This window comes from Exophiala viscosa (genome assembly GCF_022695815.1).
Source record: "Exophiala viscosa unplaced genomic scaffold EDD37scaffold_5, whole genome shotgun sequence".
NCBI classification, from domain to species: domain Eukaryota; kingdom Fungi; phylum Ascomycota; class Eurotiomycetes; order Chaetothyriales; family Herpotrichiellaceae; genus Exophiala; species Exophiala viscosa.
In genome coordinates, this window is record NW_026944357.1 from 783,044 (window position 1) to 797,205 (window position 14,162).

Here is a 14,162-nt window from a genome sequence, read left to right on the forward strand (position 1 = left end):
TGCATGAATCCTCAGCCGTGACGTTCGTCAAGTCCAAAGTTGTGAAGGAGCGACGAACCGAGTATTCATGTTCATGCCGCCATATTGATTGTACGGCGCTTGAACTTGTCCAAAATAGTCCACCCTTGACCCGGGGAATTCGTGACTGCTGCGAGGATACTGCGCACTACTGGCTCCGTACACGAGACCCATCGCATGCGGGCTTCCAGAGCTCATGTTGCGTTCATTCATTGAATGTGCCCGCACCAGAGATGAGATAGAAGGATCACGCCTGGGATCGCCTGAACCAACTGTGGTTGCATAGTACGCCGACGAGGGGGTTTGTTGAAGAGCCCCAGAGCCATGAAGAGGTGAGTGAGAGTAGACGGTGGTGAGGTCGGATGTCGAGGAAGATATCGGCATGCTTGGTGTTGTGTATGGACTCCCCTGGGGTGAATATCGATACATATCCATTGCCTGGCCGCCCTGACTATTATGCCGCTGTCTCATTCGGAACGATGTCAGGAGTTGTACAGGGACGTCTGTCAACGACAGCGCCACTTGGATGCCAGTATCCTGCGTTTGAGTTGTTCGTCTCGTCCTCAAAACATCGTGGACGCACTCAAGAGGTAGAACAGACATGCTGCCCAAATAAGCCCCACCTATCTCGGGAAATAGAGGTTCAATGGCGATAGCGCTGGCGTAGAGGTGCGACAGAAGGGCTAATGGAGCCAGGTCGGATTCTCCGGGTCGCAGAATGAGAGGAGGCAGCCAGAAGATGAAATCTCTCAGAAGTTGTAACCTGGTGAAGGCGTGCTCTGGTCCTCGGACTTGCATGTCTTGCTGTATGTGCTGCAGGTATTCCACCAAGTGCCTGGCGTGCTCCGCGAGTTCCTCACTGTTCGACAGTCGCATCTGCAAATTATGCAAAGCAGCTGTAATCTGCTCGAGTCTACTCAGATCTTCCTGAGGCACATTGACCTGCGCATATGGTAGTGTGGGTGTTGCAGGCGTTCCTGTCCGCGCCATTGCTCGCTGCTCCTGTATGTATCTAGCAAGTTCGGATTCATGCACCCAGGGTCTCATTGCGCTCATCACCTGCCATGTGTTAGTGTTTCCACGTCCGCAAACGGCCAAGTGTAGGCTCACCGTGGAGACTCCTTGTTGCAGTGAAGCCCATCCACGCCTACTGGAAATTAGATATCGTCAACCAGGTCGGAGATCGATCATACCAATCAGTGGTCTGCCAGGAAAGGAGGATAGATGCCGCAAGTATGGCTTCAGAGTTGTCCCTGGAGAATGCTCCAATCGCCTCATGTAGTCCTTTCAAGGCGACTCCTCGGTGGTGGTACGCCAAATTGTCCGTATCTCCATTCTTCGTCTGCCATGCGAGATGCGACGCAGACAATGCAAGCAGGGCGCTCATGGCAAAGTCGTACGACAAAGCGGCAGATATGAGTCTGTGGAATTATCAGTAAGTCGAGTGGTGGACATAATTCATCATCCTTACGAGCCGATCTTCGAGCCCCATACGGTGCAGCTGCTGTAGCCTCTGGTGTGCATGTCTGTCGACAGTGTGACGATATGGTGTATTAGTCGAAGATCGATCGTCGAAAATCGCGTCCAGTAGACTTTATCCCGTGTTTGCAACTCTGACAGAGGCGGTTCTCCAGTTATACGCCAGTTGTCGAGGCGACTTTGGAGTTCGGGTGACATTAGAAGGTCTGGTGGTTTGGAGCCTTTCAAAGGCTCTTCTCCAGCTGCCGGTATGTCCATATAGTCGCAACGGCAGTTGTGCTTGGTGCAATTTCGACACTGGGGGAAATTCTCATCGCAGCGGATGTGTCGGCGTTTGCAAGTCCTACACCCCTTGCGTGACTTGGTATGACTTTTACGGGGAGGTCCGCCAGCTCCAGCCATTTCCCGTACCAAACTGGAGAGGCTATAGCTGGGAAGAGTCGTGTTGACCTCTATGGCCGTCCGAAGTCGACTGTGCTAGATGGAGGACGGTCGGGTTGGCTATCAGGTAAGATAGGTGAGGTCGAAGAGGGATGGTTCACAATGTGTGCCTTAAGTGGGAGCACTATGCCACATGGTCAGGCTCGGTACAGACGAGGGCAACCCTGTTTCGAGAAGAAAGGCCGGGTCACTGACGGAGGAAGCTCGTATTGATGTTAAGGCTGAATGATAGTTCCACCACACCAGACTCTAGCGAGAAAAGTATGGCGAAGAGCGTCAGTGGTAATCTGGCGGGACAAGAGGCCAGAAACGGTGTGACTGAGAGCGTCAGTCGGCCTTGTTTATCCACAGTCTAATCGTAAGCGGATGACCACATGCGATGACTGTCATGGCAGAAACACAGCCTCAACGTAGCAGGTGGGAACGTGAAAAGGGAAGTCGAGTTCGAACGGCGCAAATGTTCTTCTGCCAAGTGTAAGTATAACTCGGGGAATGGCGAACCTGGCCACTATATGCATGCAGCTCGAGACAAATCAAGATCCAAGCTTTGCAATGGTTATGGAGGGGCAACCAAGCGAGTTCGAGCAATAGGAGGCAGGCCACTCAGCCTCTATCTGTTAGAGACGGTAGATAGGTGTTTCGTCCTTTGTGCTATGAATTGTGGTAGTCTGGTCAGGCTGGGCTTCGAACAGGAGGATGGAAACATGACTTCAGTGATTGGCGTTTGAAGACATGTGTGGACGAGTAGAACACAGACCAAGAGTCAACCAATCTATTACTGGCTGTTAGCCACTTGCCATGGTGGAGGGTGTAAGAAGCATGCCGCAGCTCGCCGTGCTGTTTTGGCGTTTTTCTGTGGCTTGGCCTGATGTGACTAAGAAACATCTTCTGCTGGTGAGGCCTTTCCTTTCGTCCACCCGCACGATGCGAGTACGTGACCCATACTGCGGGAAGACTAGTACCAGGTAGACAACCCAAGAAAGGAGGTGGATGGAGTAATCCTGTCCTCAGCATCTCCAACGGCAGGATGCGCCGAGGTCTAGGTCAGAACAGACCAACAGCGCTGTGGACAGGGATATGGGAAAAAGACTCTGTGCGCCAAAGCTTTGAGAATCGGCAAGCGTATGCTGAAGGAAGTTAGTCCATGAAGTTGGGGTCATTCATGAATGGATTTGAGCCCCAGGCTTGAGCCATCATTCCTCTGCACGCTGGCGGGGATGTCCACTTGTTGCCGGAACCAAGCATGGCGGGCATTCCTGATGTTTGGTTCACCAGTCCGGTGGGCCAAGTCCTGCTTACCTCTTGCCCAGGCAAAATGAGCAATAAGGCGGCAGCCTGACGGGGGACGACTGCACATGCACGATGATGGATAGCAGCGTTCCCGGGGAGCGTGTATCTCTGTGAAAGAACTAGCTCACTGCGCGCATGGGCCACCAACAAAATCGATCGTATCAACTTTGATAATCCACAGACGAAGGTTTCTTTTCAGTAGGTTGGGGAAAGCCACAGAGGCAAGAAATCATTGAGAGTGGTGGCTGCCAAGTCGCCAGCTGAAGGAGGCATAGCTGGGCGCTCTTGCAGGGAAACTAAAAACACCGACTGGAATGGCAGTAGCTGATGGGTCTCTGGGTCGCTTGAGTGACTCGTCTGATTGGGTTCATCCGACTCACCTCCCGTCGCTCTGGTTTCTCATTTAGTCTTTTGCTGGCCTAAACTATCCCTGCAGCAGCCGATTGAACGTTTCGCATGAAATGGCGTCCACTCTTGTTACGTCAAGGCACTATGTGACTATTGTTTGCTGCATGGTGTGAGTAAGCCATGGAAACAGGTCACGGCCACAGGGGCAGAGCCGTCTTTGTTACCTACATGAGAAGACAACTGTACCTGCAACGCCCCGAAATTTCCGTAAATCATGACAAGTGGCGGTCCTTGCATCCATTGGGCCCGCCTATTCTTTCCCAATGATCGATCGAGCTGTCTGGGTAATTCCAGATGTCGACTTCACGGGACTCTTTACCACTGGGTGGGCCTGGGAGAAGTAGATGTCGATTTCTCTTGCTAAACGTAGCGAGCATGACGGACTTTCGTCTCCAGTATCACATCTTGCTCTGATAGAGACCAGAGGTCCGACAAGCCGCCACTTTGACATTTCCGACATTGTCCGACCAAGGACATGGTGATCGAGAGACATGACGCAGCGTGGACAGTACGAGTATTGACATAGATTCCCGGCCTCTTTCGCTTGTCAGGAATCTCTTTATTAGTGTGGATCTCAAGCTTCGTCCTCGCTTAGGCCATGAGATCGACTGCCGATCGAAGTTCCAACGGATCAAGCTTCGGCTCCAAAATCTCGGTAACTATCGCCTGTGACACTTTCAGCGTTGCGGGAAAGTGGGTAAGCAAAAAGACAAGTCCGGAGTAGAAGAAGATGGGGGAAGAAGTTGTCGTGCTACCAGACGTTACCAAGCCCTTGTCGGTAGTGTGACCTCTTCCATCATGAAACTGGCAGACCTGTGGAGTAGCCATGTAGGACTGATGCATACCGTATTGTTAGCCAGGGACATTGGCTAAACCCTAATGCTGGTCGTGGGTTGTCAAAGAGGCTCCAGATTTAGGCATCTTGATCGATCAACCGTGCTTTTCAAAATTTGACTTAGCGATATACTTTGGCCAATGTACTTCTGCAATTACTTAAAACAGCCGTAGTGTGCATGTCTCCAAGTGATGAGTGGGTTATGGCGTGTGGCCCAAGAAATCCAAGAGGACCAAGGCTGCTGCTCGCCAGCCTGTAGTGCCTGTCAAAGCCCGGGAAGTGCCAATGGGTTTAGCTTGTATACTACCTAGGTAGCATGGTAGGTTAAGTAGCCTTAGCCCCGGCGTGCCCCTCCAGCGGGTGATTCTGAGTTCTGGTTCTGCAGAGCTCGGGACATTCCTAAAGTCTGGACATGGACTGATGCTGCGAATATCATCTTGTGACCCAGCCCGACTGGTGCCATTGAGATAGTAGTCAAATTGTGTATTGGTCGGATCTTTCGCACGTAATTCGGAGCAACCCCCACTGAAGTCCACGACAACAGCCTATGAAAACGTTGGTCGAGCTGGTATCCTCTTGCAGACGGTAGTCCGTCAACGCTGCAAAAGTCTCCTTTTGGAACCTATGGATCGCATTCTACGCTCAATGCGAAAGCTTCGGCAAGCGTTCCGGTACACGGGTTCCAGTAGCCCTACCGTACTTTCTTGTACCGTGGTTCACGGTTTGGGCTTGAGGGCGGACGAGGGGTTGCGGCTACCACGTGTGAAGGATGAACACGAGGAAGAATCGAAGGTAAAAAGTGGGCTGCTGAACATGTTTCCCCAAGTTAGAAAGCGTTAGAACGCTGTAGATGGTTTGTCACTCCGGGAGCCAGACTTAGACCTAGACCCTAGACATAGGGTAGTGCTTGCCGAGAGCTCTCTGGGAATCCAAAAGAGTGACACCCTTCAATGGCGGAGACATAGACCAGGCAATCAATTCGGACCATTCTAGCCTTCTTTTGGGGATCCACGAAGAGGGCATCGTGCGTAGTCATGGTATTTTCCACGTGGTGAAGAGGCATGTCTCTGAGAGTAGCACTCATTATTCGGCTGATCACGCAAGCTTTGCTTGAACTTGAACAAGACCAAACATCGCATCGGATCATGTCGGCAGCAAAAAACAGCTCCTGCACCAAACATTGAAAATGACCATGTTTGGGAAATCAAGTGGTTTGATTCATGGTATCATCGATATTGACCGACGCCAGACAGCATTCGCCGTGCTGCCAGTTGCACCGCCATAATAAACTGTGCTCTTTCACTGACGAACACAGTAAACTTCCCCAGAAAACTTCAGTCGTTCGCCCTTTTACATCACCACACCGCTGTTGCTGGCTATTCTGGGCCATAGTTCAGCCGCCTCCTTTCCTACGGGTCCAGTGATAGCACTGCCCTTCATTTCTCCCTTGGGGTTGACAATGACACCAGCATTGTCTTCGAAGTAGAGGTAAATTCCGTCGGACCGTCTCCAAGGCTTCGATTGTCGCACAACCACGGCTGGCATGACTAAACCGAGCATCAGCTTCTGTGTTTGCACATATAGTCACTCGTAGAGCCATACCTTTCTTTCTCAATTCAGGCTTTCCCTTTTTCACAGTTGCCATAACCATATCACCGACACCGGCAGCAGGCAGTCTGTTCAATCGTGCACCGATACCCTTGACGGAGATGATGTACAGGTTTCGAGCGCCTGAGTTGTCTGCGCATGACATGACGGCTCCCCTATATGTCGCTGTCAGTATTCCTTGTCCTCATCTCTTGTGTCTCGACCGCTCGGAAGGACAATCCACTCGCAGGGGCTCGCTCGGTAGAGGTATTTTCTACCCTCGACCGCGCAGTGTCGGGGCGCAACTTGGGTGCAGGATATCGAGATCGGGTAGAACGTACACTGGAAGACCGAGAGTCATCTTGAGCTTGTTGCCAGAGGCACCACCGCGACTACATTGAAAACTTCGTTAGCAGTCTTATCTTCGAACGTTATGGGTTCTCGGTCTCGTGAACCAATTTTCCCGGCGTTGATTTGGATACATACCCTCGCTTAGCCATCTTGATAGTAGTGTAAGGAGTGCGCTGGTCGTGAAGAAGTTCTTAAAGACTGGTGGTCGAGTCGAACTAGAAGGTGCCGGCTCGCAGTCAGTCCCAATACTGGCCAAAAATCAGTGTGATGCCAAGCCGCAGGGAAATCTTGGCAAGCACGTGACACGGGGCCTTGAGTTTTTGTTTTGTTACGTCTGCATAATTAATTCACAACTTCCTCCTCCATTCTCGTTCACAAACCGACGTGGAAGATCAATACACCGAAGCTGTGACGTCTCAACGGCGCGCATGCAAGGGTGCGGATTGAACTCGAAAGAGGTGCGCCTGCGTGTCGTGGGACGATTGAGGAAACCGTTATTACGACTCAGCTGGCTCCTTCCCCGCATTCGCTCAAAGGCTGCGCAACTCTCACCTCATCTGCGAAGTCGTGCGACGCCAGATAGTTTTAGTTGCATGCTCATGGCCTCTTAGACATCCTTATCAGCCTCATCCTTTTGGACGGTTGCCGTTTTGCATTCGAAGAGGTGAAATGCCGAGGTGTTCATCAAATTGAGGATGAGATAGATCCACCAAGAGGACCCCAGAGCGTTCACCTATCAATCAGTATCGAACTATACAGATTTGGACTCAAGTGTGGTCAACTTCTCAAAGGAGTTGGTGTTGGCGGCTGCTCCTGCACTGAGCAGCCAGCCAAGGGTGCTCTATACATAAGCGAGGCACTTTCCGGGGAGTCTAAGCAGGCTTAGATTAGAATGGCCACATCATTTTCGCGTGGTGAAGTCTGTCACACCTGTCGCCCTATTGCGACTGTACAGTAGCATGGCTTGACTCATGGGCTGACTCTGAAATTTGCAAAGCCTGACGGTACCACACACCCATGGCCAACCTCCAGTGTCGCTTCCGTCGCAGTGGACTTCGGCCTCCAGGAAAAGAGCAACCACTGATCAATGGCACCTTATACGGACCTTCTGCTGCATGATGCACGCATAGTTATGTGTCCCGGTCAAGACCGTTTCGAAACTCACCTGTCAAAAAGGGTCACACAGGCAGCGCATAGTCGATAAGACTGATCCAAATAATATATCTCATGGGTTTTGTAGCACCTTGGATATGGGCCATTGCGGCTGCGATTGGTATAACGTCCGATCGGCCTAAGGCCCCTATCCAACATCCGCACGGGCTAGTGAGGCCTGAGGCCGCCCGCCCGCCTCTAATAGCAGCAGCCGTGGCCTTTCCGCTTCCCATGGGAGACCACAAAGACAATGGGCATTGTTCCATTCTCTTGGCTCCATACTCGGGGTTCAAGACCTGTATCGAACATTCGACGACAAGATTGAGGCCCTCATTCATTCCTTGACACAAGATAACATGCCCCTATTGCTTCTCTAATCAGACCCGGGTCTCCCGGTCTCACGCCGCAAAGTTGCCTAAAAGCAGGATTCGAATGTCCACATTTGCAGCCTCTCCACTCAGAAGCTTCCACAATCGAGATGCTAGCGACAACCCTGAGTTCACTGCCGAACCTAGCACAAAAGCTAGCAGGCGGCGGGCTGAATGTGACGACGACCTCCGACATACTGATCACCAATCACGATGCTAACATTGTCAACCAGATCTTCATGGCCCCCATAAGCCCCTGGTCTTGCGTTTTTGTGCATGGAGTGCGAACCTCAGCTCGAGTGCTCAGCCCTAAGCCATCGCGCTATCGCCAGCATGTTTCTGCAGCACCGTTGCCCTTTGCTTTCCCTGCCTGTTGCCTACTGACCTCCTCCAATTGATCATTCGTTCGCGTCCTTTGTGATTTGTGACTCTGCTTGCCTCGCCTCGCTGCCTGCCGGCACCTGGGTTGATTCATTCCTCGTGGCTTGCTTGCTTTGGCCATATATAGCCTTGCCTATCCTCCACGACGAGATGGCACGAAAAAGAAAGATCTCAGCGACTTCCATAGACGCCATGGAAGGCTCTCGCGACTTGCACTTTGATTCGGACCACAATGGTGTGGGTGTGAAGGTTGCCAGCACGGTCAAAGCCTTCTTCGAAAGCATTGCTGGCACAGGTTCCGATCCGACCAATACTGTCATCAATGGAGCGACCATCCAATCGAGGCCGTTCCTCGCAAGGATCCTTGCTGATATCGCATCTCAAGTGCCTCGGTTGGGAGGGGACATATCTTTGATTCACTCTTTGGCTGATACGACACTGTTCGATGGCGGTATTGTGGACGACCGCAAGTATCAAGTAAGTTTCTTATACTCCTGTCCACGTATCCAAGGTGCAAGTCATGCCTAATGTCTCAATCTAGATGGAAAAAGTCGTGCAGTTGGCGGCTTCCCTGCCTCCCAATACCGGGGCATTGGACGAATTGAGCGACCAATTCATCAAGTTGCTTTGGAACAATCTGGAGCATCCTCCACTGTCATATCAAGGGGACGACTACAAGTATCGTACTGCTGATGGTTCTAACAACAACATCATGTATCCCCATATTGGCAAAGCCGGTTCGAACTATGCCAGGACGGTCACGCCACAAACACTGAAGCCGGGCGTGCTCCCGGATCCTGGAGTCATTTTCGACGCTGTCTTTGCACGTGGTGACAAGCCTAGAGAACACCCGAACCACATTTCCAGCATGCTGTTCTATCTTGCTACCATCATTATCCACGACTGCTTTCATACTGGCTCAGATAGTGCCACTGTCCAGACTTCCTCCTACCTGGACTTAGCGCCCCTTTACGGAAGTAGTGATGACGACCAAAAGAAGATCAGGACTTTCAAAGATGGCCTGTTGAAGCCGGATACATTCTCGGAAAACCGCATACTCGGCTTCCCTCCCGGTGTCTGCGCACTTGTTATTTGTTTCAACCGATTCCACAATTATGTTGCCATGCAGCTCAAAGAGATCAACGAGGGCGGTCGGTTTCAGATCCCCAAGGACGAAAATGATACCAAGGCAATTGCAAAGCTCGACAATGACCTGTTCCAGACTGCTCGACTTGTTACTTGCGGTTTGTACGTCAACATTATCCTCAATGACTATGTCCGGACGATCTTGAACCTCAATCGCACCAAGTCAACGTGGACGCTCGATCCGCGGAAGAACTTCACTGACGTATTTGACGCCGCTGGTGTTCCTTCTGGCATTGGTAATCAAGTCAGTGTCGAATTCAATCTAATCTATCGATGGCACTCAGCCACCAGCGTCAAGGACGAGAAATGGACGAACGATCTCATGAAGTCCTTGTTTCCAGGAAAAGACATAGCCCAGGTCACGGAACGAGAATTCGTGATGACTCTGTACGGCTGGCTTAACAATCTGAATCCGGATCCTTCTCAATGGGAATTGGATATGGGCAAATACAAAAGAACGGAGCGAGGCACTTTTCGCGACGAAGATCTGATGCAAATTCTGAGTGACGCCACTGAAGATGTCGCCGGCGCATTTGGACCGCGAAATGTCCCAGTGGCGATGAAGCTCATCGAAACACTAGGCATTAAGCAAGCTAGGCAATGGAATGTCGCTACATTGAACGAATTTCGGAAATTCTTCAAGCTGGAACCTCACAAGGACTTCTCCGACATTACCGAGGATGAAGAAGTTGCTCGTTCACTCAAAGCGCTTTACGGGCATCCTGACTACGTCGAGTTATATCCTGGTCTTGTTGCTGAAGATGCAAAGGAACCACTGGAACCTGGCTCCGGCCTGTGCCCAGGCTTCACAATCTCCCGAACGATTCTCGCTGATGCGGTTGCCCTTACGCGTGGTGACAGGTTCTACACCGTGGACTATACGCCAGCCAACTTGACAAACTGGGGCTGGTCTACGGTCAAATCAGATCCGACGGTGGCGCAGGGTGGCTGTATGTATATACTCCTGATGCGTGCCTTCCCGTTCTGGTACCGCGGGAACTCTGTCTACGCGATGTATCCGTTTACAGTCCCCCCAACAAATCGTCGTATCTTCGAGAAGCTCGGTGAAGAAAAGGACTACAATTTCGACCGCCCGAAATACGTCGGCCCGCCTACATCGATAAGATCGTGGAAAGCCGTGACCGATGTTCTTGGAGATCAAGCCTCTTTCGGCGTGCCATGGGCCGCGCACACCTTCTATCTAACCGGCCATGACTATATGCTGAGTGGGGATAAACCAGCCAACACTGCTCAGCGAACCGAGGTCCAGAGGGATATATACTGTCCAGTGAACGGCTTGAAGGAGGTTCAAACATTTTATGAAGACCTCACGACGCAGCTGGTCGTGGCCCGGTCTGAGAGGCTTCGGGGTGAGTGGTACCAGCTCGACGCTTGCCGAGATGTTGCCAACCCATCACACGCGATCTTCGTTGCCCGCATGTTCCACCTGCCACTCAAGAAGCGCGGTGACTTGAATCCTGCGGCCGTCGAGGTTGACCAGTTGTACCTGGCACTGTCGGTGCTCTTTGCTTACGTCTTCCTGGATGGTGATACTGCCAGCTCGTTCAAACTCCGAGCAGGCGCGAAGACGGCCACGGACGGGATCGCCAAGCTCGTCAAACTTGTTTGCGAAGCCGTCAAGGCTGGCAATTTCCTCCACCTCGGCTCTCTGTTCCCAATGGGCAAATCTGGCGAGCTTTTGGCTGACTACGGCACAAAACTCCTGACTCGCCTTTTCGAAGGCGGAAAGTCGGTTGACGAGGTCGTCTGGACCATCATCCCGACAGCCGCTGCAGCCGTTGCCACACAAGCGCAGCATTTCACGCAGATGTTGGACATTTATCTACAAAAGGAGTATTATGACGAATATTGGCCGGAAATCCAACGATGTGCATGGTCCAACAAACCTGAAGACTTTGAGAAGCTCAAAGGCTACGCCCTGGAGGCCAACAGACTGGCGCCAGCTGCATTCGGCCTCCTCCGGAAATCCAACGTTGACACCACAATCGACGACAACGGCAACAATGTGGAAATCAAGACCGACGACCAGATCTACACTGACTTCATCACCGCTGGCCTCGACAAGACTGTTTGGGGAGAGGAACCACACAAAATCGACCCTACCCGTGATCGCTCGCTGTACATACACCAAGGCTGGGGTCCACATTCCTGTATTGGCCGGCCTATAGTCGAAGTCGCCATGGCAGCACAGCTCAAAGTCTTCGCCAAGTTGAAGAATCTCAGGCGTGCGCCTGGTCCGCAGGGCCATCTCAAGAAGACCATCCCAGTCCCCAATCCATTCAGCAGTGACCCGGAGCCTAACCCTGGAAGTGTGGCAGCATTTATGCTGGAGGATTGGAGTTCCTGGTACCCATTCCCGACAAGTAAGCCGCACTTCCCTTCCCGAACACTTGCTTGCGATATACTGACTTACATACTACAGCTCTCAAAGTCCACCACGACGGATTGTGGCGAGATCAATCTGACCAGCTCGCAGGCGAGACTGGTGCTCCTGGTATCAAGGCGGATATCGAGCATAGTGGTATGGCTGCGACTAACGGCCTGGACGGCGACCACGAGATGGAGGATACGGCTTGAGCTTTGGAATTGATTGGGTTTAGCAGCGTGTTGTATTGTATCAGCGATGGACTTAACCGGGAAAGGGACATAATGATATGAGAATGAAGGCAAAAGTTAGGCGTGGAGGATTTCTACTTACTGTCAACTGCAGCTCCTTAGGCAATTCTCCTCACTTGTTCCCGTAATCTTTGGGCATTGAAACTGTTTGTCTGCGCTGTAGGTACAGTCTAGGCATCTTGGCTACATTCCTTTCGTAGCACATCCGAGTGGACCATTCCTCATTCAGGCAGTCGGACTCCTCGACGAAGTGGACTCGTGACTAAGCGCCATGCATAAGGAGTACTCATGGTGGCCCTGCTCCAGAGACGACTTCGGTCGGTTCAGAGTCGTCGCTCCTCGACGCAAACAACGTACAGTACTTCAAGGTAGGCATTACAACGATCCTCCCCTCTCATCGTGGTGATCCCTCATGTTCGCCCTCCTCACAATCAGATATCCAGTGACATTGACACACCATCTCCCTCGATCCACATTTGTATACCCAATCCACCTGCTCAGGCCATCACAACACATTCAGCGAAGATCCATAATAATGTCAACACCAACGCACTACGACGCAATAGTAATTGGGTCCGGTCAAGGTGGCACCCCCCTAGCCAAAGCCCTTGCGCAAGCCGGCCGGCGCACCGCACTCATAGAATCAAAGCACATAGGAGGAACATGTATCAACGAAGGCTGCACACCGACCAAGACGATGGTCGCCTCTGCCCGCATCGCCCATCTAGCTGGCCACGCCCAAGCATTCGGCGTGAACTTCAAGAAGAGCAGTCTGACCTTGAACATGGAGACTGTGCGTAAACGGAAGCGCGATGTGAATGCCCCCTTGTCCCAGAATTATCACCTAGCGTTTGTACCAAGCAATCCCCTGCTGACGCCTTGACTAGATAGTCGACAGTTTCCGCACAGGCAGCGAGAACCGGCTCAAAGATGTTCCAAACCTGGATGTGATCATGGGCAAAGCGCGATTCACTGGCCCGAAAACCGTCGAAGTCACCGCCAATGATACCGGGATGAGCGAGACTTTCACAGCAGACCAGTTCTTCATCAACGCCGGGTGTTCGCCTTCCACACTGAACGTCAAAAACGCCGATACCATCACAGGCAATCTCCTGGACTCAACGTCGATCATGGAACTAGGCGAAGTCCCCAGGCATCTAGTCGTGATCGGCGGTGGCGCCGTAGGCTGCGAATTCGCGCAGATGATGAAACGCTTCGGCGCACGTGTCAGCCTGGTCCAACGTGCCTCTCACCTCCTCCCGCGTGAGGACCCTGAAATCTCGGAGGAAGTCCACAAGATCTTCACCGATGGCGGAATCGACGTGTTTGTGGGAGCCGAGACCCGCGAAGTCTCCAATGTCACGCTGGGCCAGATTGTTGTGTCCTTGGGCTTGAGCGACGGGAGCGTCAAGTCGCTGCTGTGTTCGCACGTTCTGGCCGCGACGGGCCGAAGCCCCAACACCACGGACTTGGGTATGTCTGCGGCGGGCGTTGAGCTCGACAAGCACGGCTTCATCAAGGTCGACGAGCACCTGCAGACCACGGCACCGGGCATCTATGCACTGGGCGATATCAAAGGTGGAGCGGCACAGACGCACGTCTCGTACGACGACTTCCGTGTCCTGAGGGACAATCTAATCACCAAGGCCGACGCAACGGGCAAGGCGTCGATTGAGAACAGGCTCATTCCGTACACCGTCTTCATCGATCCGCAGCTCGGGCGCGTGGGGATGACGGAGAAAGAAGCACGCGCCTTGACGCCAGCGAGAAACATCAAGGTCGCCAAGATGCCCATGGAGTATGTGGCTCGCGCGCTGGAAATGGACGAGAGCAAAGGGCTGATGAAGGCTGTCGTAGACGCTGACACGAAGGAGGTCTTGGGATTCGCGTGCTTGGGGATTGAGGGAGGCGAGATCATGTCGATGGTCCAACTGGCAATGATGGGCGGTCTGACTTACGATGAGTTGGAGAACGCGATGTTTGCGCATCCGTGTCTATCGGAGAGTTTGAACAATCTCTGGGGATTCCTGGAATGAAAAGCAGCAAGCGGCAGTCGAATCGACGGATGT

General features: G+C 52.3%; 4 protein-coding genes across 4 annotated transcripts; 2 read left to right on the forward strand and 2 right to left on the reverse strand.

Annotated features, from left to right (window-relative positions):
- Window positions 1-27: 27 nt before the first annotated feature.
- On the reverse strand, window positions 28-2,380 carry EDD37DRAFT_681180 (uncharacterized protein; the record flags this gene model as incomplete). The annotated part of the gene is made up of 4 exons (XM_062819743.1): window positions 1,490-2,380; window positions 1,212-1,439; window positions 1,129-1,165; window positions 28-1,077 (listed from the first exon to the last, which is right to left on the reverse strand). Exons 1-4 carry the CDS (start codon window positions 1,897-1,899, stop codon window positions 28-30), a joined length of 1,725 nt encoding a protein of 574 aa, XP_062670146.1. The 5' UTR covers window positions 1,900-2,380.
- A 3,441-nt stretch (window positions 2,381-5,821) lies between these two features.
- On the reverse strand, window positions 5,822-6,558 carry EDD37DRAFT_650139 (60S ribosomal protein L23; the record flags this gene model as incomplete). The annotated part of the gene is made up of 4 exons (XM_062818213.1): window positions 5,822-6,018; window positions 6,074-6,234; window positions 6,400-6,450; window positions 6,545-6,558. The coding sequence occupies 4 exons, from the start codon at window positions 6,556-6,558 to the stop codon at window positions 5,822-5,824; spliced, it is 423 nt and encodes a 140-aa protein (XP_062670147.1).
- Window positions 6,559-8,764: 2,206 nt separating this feature from the next.
- Window positions 8,765-12,268, forward strand: EDD37DRAFT_630620 (fatty acid oxygenase PpoA). Its single transcript, XM_062816589.1, has 2 exons — window positions 8,765-11,840; window positions 11,900-12,268. Exons 1-2 carry the CDS (start codon window positions 8,852-8,854, stop codon window positions 12,052-12,054), a joined length of 3,144 nt encoding a protein of 1,047 aa, XP_062670148.1. The 5' UTR covers window positions 8,765-8,851; the 3' UTR covers window positions 12,055-12,268.
- A 360-nt stretch (window positions 12,269-12,628) lies between these two features.
- On the forward strand, window positions 12,629-14,129 carry EDD37DRAFT_657854 (mercuric reductase; the record flags this gene model as incomplete). Its single annotated transcript, XM_062818928.1, has 2 exons — window positions 12,629-12,907; window positions 12,981-14,129. The coding sequence occupies 2 exons, from the start codon at window positions 12,629-12,631 to the stop codon at window positions 14,127-14,129; spliced, it is 1,428 nt and encodes a 475-aa protein (XP_062670149.1).
- Between the last annotated feature and the right edge of the window lie 33 nt (window positions 14,130-14,162).

What these genes read in the sequence shown, in the direction of transcription:
- EDD37DRAFT_630620 (XM_062816589.1), top strand. Translation starts at nt 8,852, where the DNA reads ATGGAAAAAGTCGTGCAGTTGGCGGCTTCCCTGCCTCCCAATACCGGG. An exon ending in CTGGTACCCATTCCCGACAA is followed by an intron (nt 11,841 to 11,899) that starts GTAAGCCGCACT and finishes TACATACTACAG; the next exon opens with CTCTCAAAGTCCACCACGAC.